The 18,961-nt window shown below is 54.1% G+C and overlaps 1 protein-coding gene and 1 long non-coding RNA gene across 7 annotated transcripts in view; one reads left to right on the top strand and one right to left on the bottom strand.

Annotated features, from left to right (window-relative positions):
• Positions 1-8,273: 8,273 nt before the first annotated feature.
• On the top strand, positions 8,274-18,433 carry LOC125161766 (uncharacterized). Of its 2 annotated transcripts, XR_007150744.1 has the most exons (4): positions 8,274-8,615; positions 15,457-16,704; positions 17,388-17,600; positions 18,073-18,433. It is a non-coding gene; the product is annotated as an uncharacterized LOC125161766 (long non-coding RNA). The 2 variants fall into 2 exon arrangements; XR_007150743.1 differs by having other exon boundaries at positions 15,457-17,600.
• Positions 11,409-18,961, bottom strand: part of HM13 (histocompatibility minor 13) — a 39,798-nt gene continuing 32,245 nt past the window's right edge. For 2 of the 5 annotated variants that reach the window (XR_007150742.1, XR_007150741.1), the window contains exons 11-13: positions 14,650-14,735; positions 12,718-12,920; positions 11,409-11,870 (exon numbers count right to left, since the gene is read on the bottom strand). Coding sequence is in view for 3 of the 5 variants with exons in the window: in XM_047851816.1 (XP_047707772.1) it covers positions 11,768-11,870; positions 12,774-12,920; positions 14,650-14,735 (336 nt within the window). In the remaining 2 variants the exon portion in view is untranslated. The remainder of the gene's footprint in view (positions 11,871-12,717; positions 12,921-14,649; positions 14,736-18,961) is intronic. The other 3 variants (XM_047851815.1, XM_047851814.1, XM_047851816.1) reach the window with 2 other exon arrangements.

Genomic DNA, 18,961 nt, shown 5'->3' on the forward strand with positions numbered 1-18,961 from the left:
CTTCGGTTCAGGTCATGATCTCACAGTTGGTGGGTTCGAGCCCCATATTGGGCTTTGCACTAACAGCGCGGAGCCTTCTTCAGATTCTCTGTCTCTGTCTCTCTCTGCCCCTCTGCTTGTGCTCTCTCTCTCTCAAAAATAAATAAATATTTAAAAATTTAATTAAAAAAAAAACCCAAAAACTCGTTCTCTCACTTCCTTCAGCTATCGGGGGAAAATATTCCAGGCAGAAGTCACAACCAGTGCCAAGGTCCTGAGGCAGAAGTGTGCCTGGTGTGTTCAAGAGGCCAGTGTGACTTTAGCCAGAATGAGCAAGGAGGAGGGTGCTAGGAAGTGAGGTCAAGGAGATATGGGGGAGTGGGTAGAAGGTATAGCTAGGATCATATAGGCCACAGTGAAGACTTCGGTTTTTACTCTCGGTGAGGCAGGAGCCAAGGGAGGGTTTTCGGCAGAGAGGACTGTGTGACCTGACTCTGTGCCGAATCTCAACAGCTCTGCTGCTACCCCTGCAAAGTTATTATCCCCACTGTGTGAAGCATGGCCCTGACCACCTCGGGTCTTATGTTTCTCCATTTGAATGATGGCAGCAGTTGGTTTAGATCAGAGTTTCTTTCTTTCTTTTTTCTAAAAAAATTTTTAAATGTTTTATTTACTTTTGAGAGAGAGAGCGCAGGGGAGGGGCACAGAGAGAGGAAGACATAGAATCTGAAGCAGGCTCCAGTCTCTGAGCTGTCAGCACAGAGCCCGACATGGGGCTTGAACCCACGAACCGCAAGATCATGACCTGAGCCGAAGTCGGACCCTTAACCGACTGAGCCACCCAGATGCCCCCAGATCAGAGTTTCTTAACTTTGATGCTTCTGGGTAGGTTTTCAAGTTGGGTGAATTTGATGCATTTTTTTTTCCCCTGGGGGTGGCTGTCAGAAGTGGGGAGGATCCACAGGTCCTAACACATTGCTCAAGGGGTCTGAGAGGGATGTAAAAGTGTTCATAGCAGATTTATTCGGTTCATAGCAAATTTGTTCAGAAGCGCCACCAATTGGAAGCAACCTAAGTGTTCAACAAAAGGAGAATGGTTAAATAAACTACGAAATGCCATGTGGCCCTGGGAAATCATGAGACAGCACTTCCACTCTCAGGAATTTATACTAAGGACACACTCCAATGTGTGAAATGATGTATGTACAGGAAGAACAGGCAACTGGAAAAAACCCATCACTAGGGGATTGGTTGAATGAAGGATGTTCTCTCCATATAACGGAATCCAAGCAGCTGTAAAAGAGAAGGAGGCAGCTGCCTGTTACAGGGATCTAAGATCGACACGGTACATTGTTAAGTGGAAATAAACCCCAAACAAGATGAGTTGCCGAGTACTATGCATATAGACTGCCGCCACTTAGATTTTATCTTATTTTTTAAATTTTTTTAAATGTTTATTTATTTTTGAGAGAAAGAGAGAGTGACAGCAGGGGAGGAGGAGGAGCAGAGAGAAAGGGAGACAGAGGATCCAAAGCAGGCTCCGAGCTGACGGCAGAGAGCCCGACGCAGCCCGAACTCACAGACCAGGAGATCATGACCTGAGCTTAAGTCTGACGCTTAATGGACTGAGCCACCCAGGTACCCCATCTACTTATATTTTAAACAGGAGAAAAATTTAAAAAAAAAATTAAAAAAGAACAAGAAAAGGGGTGCTGGGGTACCTCAGTCAGTTAAGCATCCGACTCTTGATTTTGGCTCACGGGTCATGATCTCATGGTTTGTGAGTTCAAGTCCCACGTCAGGCTCTGTGCTGACAGTGTAGAGCCTATGTGGGATTCTCTCTCCTTCCCTCTCTCTGCCCCCCACCCCCCGCTCTCTCTCTCTCTCTCTCAAAATAAGTAAATAAACTTAAAAGAAAAGAAAAAAAGAAAAAGGATCATATACCTGTTTTGCATTTGCTTGTGTCTCGCTGGGACACCGATCAATCTCTGCCTCTGAGGAGGAAAACCCAGATGTTTACACTTGTTTATTTACTTGTTTAAAAAATTTTAAGGATTTATTATTATTATTTTTATTAAAAAAATTTTTTTAATGTTTATTTATTATTAAATAAATAATACTTCCTAATAAATAAATATTATTTATTATTAAATAATAATACTTCCTATTAGTAGGGGGCTCAGACTGAAGGTGGACCTTCTCTTTTTTGTTGTATGTACTTCTCTAGGATCTGCTTTTTCATAACAATGTATTCATTCTTGGTGTAAAAGCTGGTTACAATGGTAATACATACTCATTATAGAGAATTTGGATATGCAGGTCAACTCTAAACAAAATTAAAATCTTCCTTAATCCTATCCGTGCACACATAAATGCAGAGAGAAAACCTCTGAATACTTAAGTGTGTGTGGGGGGGTGCTGGATTTGGGCAAGTTGTAGGAAGGCACTGGGGAGCAGCCGGGGGGTGGGGCAGAATCCAGTGATTTCCAAAGACTCCGTTTATTATGACTTATTTCTTTAAACAGGTAATACATTTATTTTTTAAGTAAACTCTCTGCCCAATGTGGGGCTTCAACTCATGGCCCCGAGATCAAGACTCGTGTGCTCTACCGACTGAGCCAGCTGGGCTCCCCCAAGACTCCATTTAAAGAGGCAATGATTTGGGGGCATCTGGGTGGCTCACTTGGTTAAGTGACCAACTTCGGCCCAGGTCATGATCTCACGGTTCGTGGGTTCGAGCCCCGTGTCGGGCTCTGTGCGGACCCCTTGCTTGGAGCCTGGAGCCTGCTTCGGATTCTGTGTCTCCTTCTCTCTCTGCCCCTCTCCCGCTTGTGCTGTGTCTCGCTCTGTCTCTCAAAGATAAATAAATGTTGGGGCGCCTGGGTGGCGCAGTCGGTTAAGCGTCCGACTTCGGCCAGGTCACGATCTTGCGGTCCGTGAGTTTGAGCCCTGCGTCAGGCTCTGGGCTGATGGCTCAGAGCCTGGAGCCTGTTTCTGATTCTGTGTCTCCCTCTCTCTCTGCCCCTCCCCTGCTCATGCTCTGTCTCTCTCTGTCCCAAAAATAAATAAACGTTGAAAAAAAATTAAAAAAAAAAAAAGATAAATAAATGTAAAAAAAAATTTTTTTAAGAGGCCATGATTTTGATTTTCTGTTGCTTGCTGTAACTGGTAACTATCCCTGCTCTCAGAGACCTGCTGGGAATGCTCTCCCCCTGCACCCCACCCCCACCCCAGGTCCCTGTTACTTGTCACAAGGCAGAAGTATGCATTTATTTGGGGACTCATGTATTCAGGAGCCTTTGGGTTTCTGCAGGGTGTCAACCAAATAGGGACAACAATTTCAGCCTCACTCAAAGAGCAACAGTGCAGAGACAGTCTGAAACCAGGCAGGGCACAGGGCCCGGCATTCAGCAGGTGCTCAACAGGGTAGAGGAGATGAGGAAGCAGACTCTATTCGGTCATTAGGCACCTGCTGTGTGCCAGGCTCTGGCCAAGTCCTACATGAGTGACATTTAGGCCTTCGTCCCTTCCTAGCTTCCTTAGGGACTTTATGAAGCCTTTTCCAGGATCATTATCTAACTCGGTAATTGTGAGGATAATAATGGTGGTAATGATCTAATGTAGGGGTTGAGACTTCAGGCTCTGGGGTGAGGCACACCTCGATTCCAACCAGGGCTCTGATGCTTTGGGGACCGTGGTGCTTTGGGCACACGGTCCGTCTTCCCTGGGCCTCAGTGTCCTCTTCTGCAAATGGGATTCTAGCAGTGCCACTCGGAAAGGTTGTGGTGGGGACGCATCCTGACAAGGATGCAGCGACTCCTGACACTTTGTCATTGATCTGACTCTCCGTTGTCCATAGCCCACGCTTCCTGGCGCCATCCCCCACGGAATCCTTCCAGCCACACCGTGCCCCAGGTACATCGCCTCCATTTTGCAGATGAGGAAACTGAGGGGGCAGACGGCTGAGGGGCGTGGGGAGTCGAGGACCTGGGCGCTGTCCCCGTGTCTGACTCCCAGGACCAGGGAGCAAATGGGGCTGGGGGCTGGGAGGAAGGGGCTCTTCTCCTCCACCCTCTCCCCCCTTCCCTGGGAAAGTCCAACAGGTGGCAGGCCGAGGCGCTGGGGGCCATTGTGCGGGGGGCCGGGGAGGGTCGGAGGGCCCAGTGTGTGTCTGGGAGAAGATGGATGCCTTCATTACCATGTGAATCCTGGGAAACTGCCACCGGGGCTGGGTGGTGGGTGGGCGCGGGCCCCAGGGCGGGGGGCTTGGCGTTCACAGGCCTGGACCACACAGCAGCTGGGAAGGGGGTCCCTGTGGAATCCTAAGGGACCCATTAAAAAAACTCAGATAATGGGAATTCCCCTCTTGTCTAATTTCTTATTTTAGGACATCTCCATCCTGTGGGGCTTGAGAGAGACATAGATTGAAAACAAAAAGATTTTTTTTTTTTTTTTAAAGGACAAAAAAACCCTTGTTTCCCCCCTCTCCGTTGATAGCGCTGCACATTTGGGCCTGAACAGTTAAAGTCAGAGCCTTTCACAGCATGCCGCACAGATCAGCAGCTCCGTGGGGGCATTTTCCAGGCGGTTCCCTGAATGGCTCTTTCATTCCTGTAAAATATGTCCTAGGTAAATCCAGGGTGATTAGCAAAGAGTTGCTGAGCAAATTGGGAGAAGCAGGTTTTCGGCTTGAAAAACAAAGATGTCATCAATTTGACTGGAGCAGAAAGGACTGGCCAGTGCTTGGAAAGGAGGCAGGCGGTGGAGGAAGATAAGGGTGATCAGAACAACCCCAACAGTGACCAGTCACCAGGCACCCGCGTCTCACGGGTGGGAGAACTGAGGCTTCAGAGGGACCCACGCAGAGGGGAGCAGGGACCACAGAAGGAGACCTGGAACACAGACCCACGCACACGTAGGCAGGAAGAAGGCTGCAGAAGTTCCTCCAAGTCAAGCTTTTCCAAAAACCCTTTCATAAGCCTAGACACTCTCCCAGTCATGCACGATCGATCTTGCTCTCTCTCACACGCACACCAGGGCAGGCATTTGCTCACAAACACACACCCTTAAACACAGCACAAGTGCATGTTCACAGACGTAACCAGGTGGAGGCGCGTCTACAACACTGTCCCACATAAGATGTCCTCGTGCTTACGACATACTTGTACAGACCCAAGCACACAGGGATTCTCGAAAGAACACATTCGGTCTCGCTCTCGCAGGCACACACACGTACTCCTAAGTGCACAGGGCAACTCTCCAGAAGAGAGGACCCGGGTCCAGCAGAGAGGGCCTTGGCCCCTCCCCCACCTCCACACTTGGGCAGCTGGCTCCCCAGCCTTGGCCCTTGGGTTTTCTCTACTGTCCCCCACCATCTGTGACGCGTGTGTCTAGTGTGCCTCCACCCCCTCTCCCCCATTCCAGCTGGGGTGCCCCAGCTGGCCCTTGGGGGAGCCCGAGAAGCGGTGGGCATCCAGCTCTTAGCAGCAAGGGTGGGCACCTGCCTGCGGGGGACAGGCACGTGGAGGCCTTGAATGCGGAGCCAAGGGGCTCATTCTTCTCTGGGTTTCCTTCCGCTGTCCCCGCAGGGCTGCTCCCAGGCGGGCATGGGGCTGGGCCACTCCACTCTTTAGCTTTGAGGAGGGCAGGGCCCAGAGGGAAGGGCTCACCGCAGATCCCAGCGGGTCTCATCCGCCACACAGGGGTCTGCCTTCACATGCAGATAGCCTGTTTGTCTCACCTGGTCTGCCTTTAAATGACAAAAAAGGTTGGATGCAGTCAGGGCATTAGCTGAGTTGACAACTGACCAAAATGGGAAGGGGAAGGTTGTTAACTGTGGAAACAAAAAAAGATGTCAACATAGATGCAGCCTAGATATAATTTGCGTTACAAAAAAGACATAGTGAGCATTAAAAAAAAAAACAACCCAAATCTGAAATCTATGTTAAAGTATCAACGGCAGGCAATAATCTCTGGGTGGCAGGAATATGCTGTTTTCCCATTTTTAAAACACATATTCTAATTTTCTACAGGGCATGGATGCAGCTTCTGGATAGTAACAGCTTTTTGTAAATGATTGTTTAATGGCATAAAAAATGACAAGGAGGTGGTGGCCTCATGGGAGCCCAGAGCTTGGGCAGGCTCTTGATTGCAGGCGGGCGGTGGCTGGTGCCATCTCTTCTGTGCCTTTATTTTCCTCATCTGTATAATGGAGACTCGCCACATGGAGGGCGATGTGAGCTTTAAGGGTGTACTGCATGTAAACGCTTGGTGCTCGGGACACAGTAAGTGCTCGATAAAGGCAGCTGCTCTTCTTATTCTTCCAGTGAAGGTTTTCTGCTTACACTGCCAGGGTACAGTGTCATCTGTACTGCCCGCAGGGAAGGGTGTGCGCGAGTCCCCTAGGCTGACTTCCTGTGCAGGTTCACACGCATAGAGATCCGCCCATGTGCGCACACCCAAACCGTGCACCTTGCACACACGTGGAACATCACGTACATGCGCAAAGTGCATGCAAACAGGAGCCAGACCCTTGGCCCAGGGCCCCTCGGTGGGCGGTGCTGACACCCTCTCCGTTCTCCACCTCCAGCACCCTTGTCCCCGATTCTTTCAGCTGAAAGTCGCTGGAAATCTAGGCTTTTTCCTGGCACCTCACCAGGTCCAGGGCTGCTTCAGGGGTCTTAGGACATTTGTAAGGGTGAGAGTGGTGTGGGTTGAATGACCTCCAGGCAGGGGTGCCCGGGTGGTTCAGTTGGTAAAGCATCAGACTCTCGATTTCGGCTCAGGTTAGGTCATGATCTCAGGGTTTGTGAGATTGGAGTCCCACATCCGGCTCTGCGCTGACAGCACGGAGCCTGCTTGGGATTCTCTCTCTGCCCCTCCCCTGCTGGCGTGTGCACTCTTTCTCTCAAAAAATAAACATGAAAAAACCCCCAAAACCCTCCAAGGACAAGGACAGAGGTAAGTAGAGCTGGGACATCTGGGGTTGTGGCCCTGCTGTGCTACAGGGGGACATCTGGATGAACTTGGGTCTACTCTCTGGCCTGCTCTCGTCTATTCATGTTCATGGCCCTTGCCCTAACATCACTATCACTATCACTGTAGCTCCACACCTGGCTTCCTGACCTCCATTTCTAATGCTTAGAAAGGACCATGTCACTCCCTTGCTCAGAATCCTTCCTTGGATCCCCACTGCCTCCAGGATAAAACCTACACTCCTTGGCCTGGCCTGTGGGACCTGCTTACCTTTCCTCATTTCTTACTCTTTCTCACTCTGCTGGCTCTTTCACTCTTTCTCACTCTCGCTCATCTGGCCCCTCTGCTCAGACTGGATCTCTCCTGGAAGCTGTGATCTCTCCTCTGTGTATTTGACTTGGAGTCCAACAAATTGGCGTGCAAATCACATCCTTGCCATTTGCTAGCTCTTCAGGACCCTGGGCAGGTTTCAGACCCTTCCTGAGTTTTAGATGCCTCCTTTGCCAGAGGCAGATAATAGTTAATATTTCTTTCTGCTGGGGTTGGATTTCTTTTTATTCTCCATTTCATTTGTATTATTTCAATTGTGTTTGTTTTTGAAAAGTATGTTCACCTGGCTCAAAATTTTAAAAATACAAAATATACAAAAGAATACCAATACAACAGAATTTTCCTCCTAAGCTGACCAATTCCTTTTTATCTTTCTGGCCCTCAAATTTACCCCAATAATATCTCTTTTTACACATCTGGTAGATGCTTTGGTAAATATCATCTATGGAGGACCTATTACGTGTGCTTCCCGTGATGATTTCACTTAATCCTCACGGCCACGCACGAGGTAGATGGGGAAACAGGCTCAAGAGACAAGAAGCCACTTGCTTGAAGCTATACCTCTGGTAAGCGGTGGACTCAAGGCAACGTGTGTTCGTTTATGAAGTGCCTACTATGTGTCAGGCCCCTAGGGTACTGAGTGTTCTCATCTTTCGGTTATTGGGCCAGGTTCAAATGGTGGCGAGGGCGGCTCAGCCCTCTCAGAGTTGGTATTCTAGTGGAGATGGCCCATCACCGTCACCCCATTTCCCGGGTAAGGGAACAAAGGAACAGAAGGGCAAGAAACTGCCCCGTGTCACGTGGTGCTGAGAAAAGAGCTAGGAAAAGCAGACCCGTTCCACTGGTGGGGAAACTGAGGGCCAGAGAAAGGGAGAGGTTTGCCCAAGGGAGTTCAGGGACCACACCCGCTGACCCGACACCACGCTTGGCCGCTTGGCCCCTCCCCACAGGAGGCGGCCCCAGATCGGGCCCCGCCCCCGGTGCTCGCGGCCGCGTCCCTGGCAGCCCGGGCGGCCGTTTCCTGCCTGCGTCGCTGGGCGGGCGGCCGGCCCATCTGGCGGCCCCCAAGAGGCGGCGCGGGGAGGCGGCCCAGACTCGCTGGAGCCAGGCGCCGGCCCGCGCCCCCCGCCCGCCCGGAGAGCCCAGGTGTGGCCGCGGCGGGGGTGGGGGTGGTGCCTTCCTTCCCGCTCGGCCCTTCCTGACGCACCCGCGGGCAGGATGCGTCCGCCTCCCAAGACCCGGCCTGGAATCGCGGAGGGAATCCCAGCGGTGGGAAAGCCGGCTGGGGTCGGAGCACCCCTCCCCAGTATCCACTCCTTGTGAGACCCCGGGTAAGGCTTGCCCTTCCTTGGCGGGGTGGGGCCCAGTCTTCCCACGTGTGCAAGGACAGATGAACTCTGACCTCTTGGATCTCGAAAGCTCTCGCCTTGCCTCTAAGGGACCCCGGACAAGATTGTGGAAACCGGAGGCACCACTCCTGCCGCAAGTGTTGACATTATTCACTTTTTCAGCCGTTTCAAGTCTATTTCCCCATCACAGTTTCAGCTCGGGGGGGGGGGGGGAGGGGCGGGGGGGGGGGGAGCTGACCTGTGTTCCCTGCTGTGCCCACTGACTTGACCGGTGCCCAGCTCATTCCTGGTGCTGAGCTCTGACAGGGTTATCTCAAGGCTTTAACCCCAGAGGTTGGAGCGGCCCTGGGAGGGTCTTACCCATTTCACAGCTGAGGAAACAGGACAGAGCGGGCAGGCCCCTCCAGGCACAGGGTGGCAGCCAGCCCTGCTCCGCCAGATGCTGACCCTCTTCTCCAGCGCTGCTCCCAAGGAAGGGAACCCGGAATCCAGTATCCTGATTTATGTCAAACAGCACCTGTGGTGAACACCGTGGTCTTGGAAGCCAGACATCCTGGGTTCAGATCCCCCCCTGAGCACTTAATGTCTCTTTGCTTCAGTTCCCTTTATCTGTAAAAATGATGGTACTACCTTACAGGGTTGTTATAACGATCACATAAATGTTTTTAAAATACATAATATCTTGCTAGAAACATGTTAAATACAAAGGAAATCGTATCAGGGCTCTCAGCAGGGCTGGTCCTCCCCATTGGAGCCCCCTGCTACCTACTGTAGTCAGGGGAAATGGGAGGCCAGAGAGGAACACTTCCTCTATCAGGGACAGAACTTGGGGGTTTTGGAGCAGTTTGTTTCCCAAGAGTCCACCCCTACCCCAGGGTGAGGCTGGCACCAGGCCCACCCAGAGCCCTGCCCAGCCACCCGCCCACCCCCACCTCTCCCGCGTGCAGGCCCAATCCGTGCCCGGCCTGGTGCCATTTTTCCATGGGACTCTGGCGGTGGCGGTTCACATCTGGAGTCTAGACTCGGAGGCTCTGCGGGCCGGGCCTACCGCCCGGGCTGGGCCACCGCTGCCCGCTGTTTGCTCAGCTGAAGCTGGTTAATTGGAATTAGAGTGGCCTCTGCGGTGCCGGCTGGCCGGGCGGGCCCTGGATGGCCGCTGCCGAGGTCTGTGGAACATCTGGCCGGGCCAGGACGGTCATTAGGTGGCAGGCGCCCGGCGCCACTGCCACCTCAGCCTCCGCCGGGGGCCGGCGGTGACTCAATGAAGCCTTTGTGGGCCCTGGGCCGCAGAGCCAACCATGCTGTGTGCCTGGGCTGCCTGCCCCATCTGCTGCCCTCAGAGGGGCCTTGTTCCAGGACCACACGGCCTCCCCTCTGGAGGCGGCAGGAGCCGGCAGAGATCCGAAAAGCCCCTGAAAGGGACCCCATGGCTGGGAGAAACCTTTGAGATTTCCTACCCTTCCTTTCCTTCTCTGTAGGCCCAGAGAAATTGGGCGGCTGTCTCAAAGGTGCCCAGAACAACAGTCAGTGACGCAGGCCCAGGGTCTAGAGGGGAGCTGCACAGTCCTTAGGAACTTTGGAATTCAGCGTGGATTGCTTGAGGTCATATCCACCTCCGTGGGCAACCCACCTCAATTGTCTCACTTGCACAAGGGGATTAATACTAGCACCTGGAGCCTAAGACGGAAATGAAGTGAAATCCCGTATGGAGGTGTGATTATTATAGAGGTACTTCCTATTCTCTGCTCATACTTGTCTTCTGGCCACCTCCAAACTGTCTGGAAGCCACTGTTATTTCCAGCCTTTGAACCCGAAGCCTGGGCAGGAGAGCTCTGGAATGGGAGTTGGAGGCCTGAGTCTCAGACCGGTGGTCACCCCCTCCCACTTGTTTCTCCACCCAGTGACCCCGCACCAGGCAGGTGGAGAAGGGCGGTGCCCATGCCTCGCCTGGTCCACTGGAGATTCTCCTACAGGTCTGGGCTGCTTGCTGTCTTCAGCAAACTTTGGAGAAACGCTGGCTCTGAGATCTCCAGCTCTCGGGCCTGGATCACCTCCCAAAAGCACTGGGCCTCCTGTCCTCCCACTCTAGCCTCTCAGGGGCCCTGGCCCCTGTGCTGTGAGTGGCGTCAATGTGGGGGTGGGGTGGGGTGGGTGGCTTCTAGCAACAGCATCTTCCTGGCCTTGCACAGTCATTGTGGGAACAACCCTGGGAATGAGCAGAATAGGAATGATGGGGGCTTGATCTCCAGGGTGACCTAGAGTCCAAGTGCTCTCCAGCTGAAGCCATATGGACATCAGGCCCAGAGAAGCAGGCTCCTGCCAGCCTGGGAATAAAATTTAAACTCATCCCTGGGGTCCATGAGGCCCTGCACATTTCACTAGCTTTGCAGATACTGGTCCCCTTGCAGAGTCAGGTCGGCTTTTTGGTACTTTCCTTGTGGACTTGCTGGGATGGGTGGGTGACACATAGAGCACCTGTCCCATAGCCTCATAGCCCCCAAATGTTGGAGGAAGTGGCAAGGAGAACTGAAAGGGTGGGGGGCGGGAGGGGGGGGGGGAATGAAGGCAGGCTCGTGGGCCCCCTCTGCTGGCTAGAGGGTATCCATGGGAGGCTGAGCTAGCCAGGCACTGGGTGGGCATCCAGGAGTATGGAAGGACCTGGAGGTCGGGACCTCTCCCCCAGGTTGTGAGAGTTCACAGTCCCCAGGAAGGGGCTTGCAGGGAAGTTTCTGGGTGGGAGGGTGAGAGCTAGTAAAGTCAATGCAAGATGCTGGGTGCAGAGAACCCCTCCAGGGGCACAGTGGCCTGCCCGGGCAATGGGATGAATTTTTAATGTAAGGCAAAGTCAGTCCACAATACAAAAGTCTAAAAATCAGACCCACTTTTCCCACCTGGCCTCTGGGAGGGTGGGGGAGTTTAGGGGCTTCCTTTGCCTGCAGGGGATGTGAAGGGGCAGAAGGCCAGAGAAGGGGGAAGAGGGAATCAGGCCATGGGAGGCCCTGCTGGAGGGATCCTGCTGCCCCCGCCCCTCTCCCAGAGCTGCCAGGCCTCCTGCGCCCTCTGCCCGTGCAGGCCTATGCTGGTCCGTCCCCGCCTGCCTGGTCTGGCCCTCAGAGGGTCAGGCACCAGCCGCATCATTTCTCCTTCTTCTCCAGCCCCTTCGATGCCGAGGCCTCTGTTCCCTCTTTGGATCCCTCTGTCACTGCTGCTGGATCCTTAGGATTTGACTCTTCATAACTGACCGAAAAACAAAACAATAAAAAACAACACCTTTAGAGGAGGCGGAGGGCAGAATCTCTGGGCCCCGCCTCCCCACCATCCCAGGAAAATCCCTGGGCACACGAGGAACACCAGCCTGGCATCCATGGCCCAGCACCTTCCAGTACTTGGCCCTGGCCCCACTGTATGCCCTCCTCGGACAGGCTGCTCTCTCCTTTCTCTGTGCCTGGTGGTGCCACGAGGTGGCAAGGGCAGTGGCAGATGGAAGAAGGGCTGGTTGGGCTTGGGTGGACTAACTTTAAGCTTCTTGAACTTTCCACTGGAGAGAGTGGGGAAAAAATGGGGCAACCAGGACGAGGCTATGGAGATGGGCTGCTTCCCAGAGCACATGGCAAGGGTCAAACAACTCAGCCCCAGGGGTGCAGGCAGGTAGGGGATTGCTCTACTGGCAAGTAGCAAGGTGCCACTCTCGAAGGCCACCACCCTGGCTTAGCTCTTGCTATGGGCCCCATTTATTGAACAACTGAGTTCACACCAAGGATAGTACCTGTATCTCTTCCCCAGGTGAACCCCATGAGGCAGGAATGTGCCCACTTAACAGATGAACAGAGCGAGGCTCCGGGAGAGGAAAGTGATCTGCCCAGGGTTACATGTAAGAGTATCTACCCCTGGACGACAAGGGCTGTACTGTCCGCTCTCTCGCATGAGCCCCACGCTACCGGTGAGGACAGTGAGGTTCTAGAGGCCTGTTCTCGGCCCTGAGGCTGGGTGTAGTGACTGCCTCATGGCTGTGGAGGTGCCACTTGCTGCCTGCCCCTGGCAATGCTCCCTGCCCCGTACACTGGAGCTGGGATGTCTGCCCTACCTTGGGCCCCGGGGCAGTGGGGGGAAGCGGGCAGGTGGACACCCGCCGGGCATTACATGGCGCTGGGATTCTGCGGGCGCCGGCGGCGAGGGCCAGCTAGCTTCTGCTGCATGGAGTCGGCCAGGCTGGCTGGGGAGCCCGAGACTGTGGGGAAGTGGGTGAGTCTCGGGGTGTGAGGCAGGATTTCCGCCGAGGACTCGTAGCTGTGTGAGAGACAGAGAAGACAGAAAAAAGAGATGGAGAGGAAAAGACGGGGGAGGACAGAGACTTCTCTTGCAATGAGCAGGGAGCAGAGCCGTGTCTTAATTTTGTCTTCCTCTGCACTTTTGGACTCCGTGGAAAGAAGCCGGAATTACTAGGAGAATAAAACGATGCACCCGTACAAGGGGACACTATGCAGCTGTGCAAAAGAGCAAGGATGCTCTAGATGTGCACGTGCTGCTGCAGAAACGTCTCTGAGATCTACCGTGGTGTGAAAAACCCAGATGCAGAATGCTCGGAGAAGGCCACCGGCTGTGCAGGAGCGTGCATGCGCACACGTGCTGTTAGGAGCAAAGTGTTCTCGGAACGTCTATGCGACAGAGCTCTGAGATGGCTGGGGTGTCAGGGGGTTTTCCTTTCCATGGCTATGAAATTTGGAGCCATGTGACTGTGTTACCTATTTAAAAATAAACAAGTGAATAAAAAAAGAGAGAGCCTCGTAAGGGAAAAGTAAAATAAAAGGTAAGGTGGAGAATTAGGGAGAGATGGAGAAAGAGAGAGACCACCTGCTTTTTCACCTTAACCAGAGGATATCCTGGGGGTGGGGGGTAGAAGGGGTGTAGAGTGCCTAAGTGGTAGAATATTCAGGGGAGCCCAGCACCGAACAGGTGCCCTGGCTGTGGATATTCAGAGCTTGGCCCAGTGTGGACACAACAGGACTGGGACTGGCGGGAGGGGGTTACCCCAAGGCAGGCGGGTGGCTGAGAATGGATGGGCCAGAGGGTGAGGGCAGGTGCTAAGCTCAGACATCAGATCCCACCCCTGCCCCCAGATCTGCCTCCAAGTTCATCCCCCGGCCTTGCGTGAGTCCACAGGGCTTTGCCCGGCCAGGAGATTCGGGCAGGCAGGTTGGGAGCCTGGGGCTTCTAGGCAAGACAGGGAGGGCAGAGGCAGGTACGGGGGAGGGGGTGAGTCACAGGTTCCCCTGCAGGCAGCCAGGTGCACAGATGGCCCTGGCAGGCACTCGAGGGACAACTTGGAGGCCAGGCAGGTGGAGCTGGGTGGAAGGCCCCCGAGTGGGCAGCTTCAGTCGCAGCTGGCAGCTATTTCTGGGTCCCTGGCAGGCGGGGTCAGTGGTGCTGGGGAACAGACACCTGTCAGAGTCACGCAGGCCTTGGGGTATGGGTGGGGCTGTGCACAGGGCGTGGCAGGTGTGCGTATGGCCACGGGGAAGGGGTATGTGTGTGAGTGAGACATTGGCTGAGACAGAGCTGTGGGTCAGAGCCATTGAGGCGGCTCAACAGGGACTGACATTTGATTTCCAACCTGGGGCACCTCCCATCACACTAGGATCCTCCCTATTACTCACATGGGAAAGCTGAGGTCGGGGAAAGGAAGGACATGCCTGAAGTCATGTGGCAGAGTCAGGCTGGGAACCCAGGGCTCCTGACAGTGGGGCGGCCTGGGGGGAAACTCTCCCAGCCAGTCCCTTCTCAAGACCCAGCAGGCATCTGGATGTGGGGGCTGCCTTCCCCTGGCTCTCGGCCCGAGGAAAGGTGCCTGCTGGCGCCACAGGCCAGGCACCCACATGCTGGCAGAAAGGACAAGAGGTGGGCTGGTGGCAGGAACAATGTTCCCCTGGAGACGTGTACAAGCAGCCCCGGCAGGCCCCACTAGCTGCCTGCAGGTGCACCTGGGCCATGCGGACGTCCGCCCCCTGCCCTGCCTTACCTGAACATCTCTGTCACTTCTCCCTTGGCCAGTGCCACCAGGACGGGAAAGCCGATGCAGGCGGGGACCAGGTATAGAAGGGCAGGCTATGAGAGAACAGAGGCTGGTGACAAAATGCTATAGGGTACCTGCTCAGGGCCACGCCCATCACTCCAACCCTCTTCTGGGAGCAACTGAGGGACAGTGACTGCCCAGGTTCCCAGAGCAAGTCAGTGGCTGGGCCCTTACCTGGGGCTCCTGGCTCTCTGACCAGGCTGCTCCTCCTTGGGAGGGAATGCAAGGAACCCAAAGAAACTCAAGCATGCAGGGCTTTAAGGGTCCCCAGGAGTCTGGCTGGCAGTATCCTAATCACCTGGGACATCAGGTTCAAACAAACAACCTCCTGGGTGGGTCCTAGTCCCAGAGACTAGGGGGGTGGCTGAGAACAGATGAGCCAGAGGGTGAGGGCAGGTGCCGAGCTCAGGCTTCGGATCTCACCCCTGCTTCCCGAGTCTGAGGGTGGAAGTCTGCGTCCTTAACAAACACTCCAGGAGCTGTTGTTACAATAACATGACCCAGGCAGTCTGGCTCCAGAGCCTGTGTGTGGAGACTCCTGCTGAAGCTGGGTTTGGAGGGCAGGATGGAGCATGTGCTGGACACACTATGCTGAGCTCAGCCTCCCAAGGAACACTTCAGCCCATCTCCAATTCCCTATGACCGTCCTCTTGTTCACAGGAGGAAGGCTGAGGCTTCGGGAGGACAGGGGACAGCACAGGCCTCAGCTATTAAATGGTAAACTGGGGACTGAACCTATTCTTTTCCCCACAGCATCCGAAAGTTGGACATTACTGCCCAGCCCTCCATGACCACCAATGTTCCCAAGGGCCTGAAGAACCCGTGAGACGTGACCCCACTTCCTTCTCCAATGTCACCTGACCTGCCCTACTCTGGCCACAATGACCTGATTTTGGTCCTCCTTGTCACCTCCAGCCACAGGACCTCTGCACCGGCAGTTTCTGCTGCCTGCGATGCTCTTCCCACCTTTGCCTAGACTCCTCCTCCTCGGACCTCTGCTCAGTTTTATTTCTCCGGGGAAGCCTTCCCTGGCACGGAGCCAGGCCCCCTTGTTATCCACTCTCAAGGCCCCCTGCCATGCCCTGCAGCATTCTCTGGCAATGTGGAGTGGAACACTGCTGTATCATTGCAGACTTCAGCCTCTCTGCTGCTAGGCTGTGAACTTCATGAGGGCTGGGTCCACGGCTGTCTTGGTCACTACTCTATTCCTGGCATTTCGGGAGGAGGCCTGGTAAATCCTAAGCAAGCGGCTTCTTCATGGGTGCTCGCAAAGTTAAGAGGGTGTCTTGTAGATGTAAGGTGAGACCTCACTCCGAAGGGGAAGCCAGCCCCTGCTCAGAGGACAGGACTCCAGAGCCCCCCAAGCCTGACCTTCAGGCCATTTCTTGGCACCTGCCACGCATGGGTCATGAACCACACCGCTTCATATGTATTACTTTTGGAGCTAGTAACACAATCTGAGTTCTACAGACGATGCTACTGAGGTTTAGATAAGGAGAAATGACTCACCCAAGGCCACACGAGGTGTGTAAATGGCTGAGCTTTTCTCACTATATTAGGTGTTTGCGGAGTCAGGACTTGGGTGAGTTAGGCTTTAGGCCTTTTGGAGAGCGATAGAAATGACAATGACTAAAGTCCACACCAAAACCTGTGAAAGGCAGCCACAGGAGTACTCAGAGGAAAATCTATAACTCTAGGTGCGTTTATTAGAAAACACCAAAGACTTGAAATAATTTTAACTTTCAAGTCAAGAAGCCAGAAAAGAATAGAACACCAAAAAGTAGAAAGCAAATAATGAAGGCGAAAAGCAGAAATTTGTGAAACAGAAAATGAAATAAATACAAACTTAATAGAATTTAATTCCTGAAAAGATCTCCTTATACTTTACAGATGAAGAGACTGAAGATCAGAGGAGGGAAAGGACTGCCCTAATCACACAGCTGGCCAGGATGTGGCTCCAGGGGCCTCTGTCTCTAAGTCACCAGCACCAGGCTGGGCAAAGTACAGGGCTTCCCGGGGGAGGGTGGAAGAAGTGTGGCTCCCTCCAGGCCTGCCTCACTTGAGGGCCGGGGGCCACTGAGGCTCCTCTGAGAGGTGGCGACTTTGCTATCATCACAGGAATACACGCCTACTATTTTCCTTCCTCTCCAGGCACCAAGGAACCTCTCCAAAATTGGCGCTGAGGAGAGGCTAGGATGTATAGCTTGGGATGGTGAACTGGGTGTCAGGCTCCCGGCTTTCCATCTGGCCTCTGCTCTACTGTGTGACCACAGCTAAACCGCTTCCCTCTCTCTGTACAATGAGGACACTTGATCATCTTGGAGGGGCTTTTCTAGGAGGCTGCCAGACCCCTGGCTTGGAGTGGGTTTTTGGTAGAGGCTACATGGGTTGAAAACCACTTAAGCAGCACCACTGGGACTTCCACCTAGGGAATTACTGGCACTGGGATTGCCTGTGTCATGGAGAGGAAGAGGGTCTTCAAGAAACAGGCTGCCCTTGTGTCCTGGATCCCCTTCCCAAGATTTCCAGGGGGAGGCCCAGGTGGATGACGGGGCAATGGCTGCGCTGCTGCTTAGGGGGCAGCACAGGCCTGGGGCCAGGGGTCAGGAGTCCGGGGCTCCAGCCAGGGCCCAGCTTAACTTGCTGTATGACCCAGGAAGTCTCCTTTTCTCTCTGGCCTACAGTGTCTCTGCACAGAGGACCACCTCTCCAGCCAGTATGGGAGCTCCCAACCAGATCCTCCAGTCTAGCCCAGGCAGCGGGCTAGGCTGCCACCTGGTGGCCTCTCGGGGAATGGCTCCGGGCCTGGAATCTGGGCTGGGAGCAGAGACCTCCCAGACCACTCTGAGTTCGTCCCCCAAGCCAGGCCCAGTCAGTCTCGGAGACCTTCTTGTCAGGTGTGTGTCACTCTCGGCTTGCAGGCCATTTGGGGTAGAAGTGAATAAGACATGGCTCCTCACTGGTTCTTGGTTTCTCTACCTATAGGCTAGGGGACTCTGGCCCTTGGACATTCTGTAGAAAGAGACTACTATTTGGTTCATAAACATCATAGGTACTGTAGGAACTAAATGAGTTAATGAGCAAAAGGGTTTAGCACAGCGCCTGGCACAGAGTAACTGCTCAACAAACAGCTCTTGTGATTAATTCAAAGGTGGCTTCTCTGTGGCTGGTGCCCTGGGGAGGGGAGAAAGCGGGGGAGCAGAGGGAGTGGAGGATGGAGGGGACAGTGACAACAATGACAGCTACTACTACCTGGGCCAGGCACAACCGTGAGCACTTTCCTTACGCTAACTCATTTCGTCCTCAAAAAACTCCAAGCTAGCTACGATTAACTAATCTCACTTTTTTTTTCTTAATTAACTACCACAGGAAATCAAGCAGGACTTCTGCAACCTGCCCACAGTCCTGCTCTGAACAGATGGGGGAGTCTGGACTTCCTCCCCCGAGTCCCCTTGGCCTCCATTTCGCCCAGCCTCTCCCACTGCCAGGGGTTCAGAGCCTGGGCTTGGTTTCCCCATGTCACAATCTGGGATCCTTGCTCTAGCACATGCTTGCCATGTGGCACCTGACTTCCAATTCCCTTACCTGCTCGTGAGGACCCTCGGGAAGAACTGAATGGAGACTGGTATACGGGAAGGGCCCTGCTTTCCAGTACTCAGCAAGCCCATCTGCTGGCGGTCTCCTCCTTGTCGCCCCCTCCTCAGGTCTCAATAAAAGCTCTCAGCCCTCATCCACCCTGCTTCACTCTGCGGCGGCTCAGTACCCATCTTGGTGGGAGGAGGAAGCAGAGGCTGGATGCTTGGGGAGTCAGGGAGGGCCCCGAACAGCTTCTCCCTCATCCGGTAGGGTGGGCACCGGGCTGAAACACTCAACACCCACCCGACACTGTTCCACTGGCCCCACTCCTGAGGCTCAGAAGCTGCAGCCTCTCTTTCCCAGGCTCCCTGCAGTAGGGGCCACGTGACCCTGATCTGGCCCATGAGATTCGAGCAAAAATCTGACAAGTGTTCCGGGAGAGGTTCTGCCTTCCTGATGAAGGCCACGGGCGTGGCTGGTATCCGTGCTCCTCTCCCTTGCCACTCATGTGCCTGTGCTCCCTGGAGAAGCAGCAGCATCCTGCCATGGGGGAAAGGCCAAGGGTCACAGGCGTGCGCACTCTGACATCGTTGGGGAGCACCTACCTCTGGGTTGCTTGTGTATGCGACAGACAAGCCCCAGGTATGTAAGTCCCTACTACCTGCAGTGAGAACATTCCCGA

This window comes from Prionailurus viverrinus, chromosome A3 (genome assembly GCF_022837055.1).
Source record: "Prionailurus viverrinus isolate Anna chromosome A3, UM_Priviv_1.0, whole genome shotgun sequence".
NCBI lineage: Eukaryota > Metazoa > Chordata > Mammalia > Carnivora > Felidae > Prionailurus > Prionailurus viverrinus.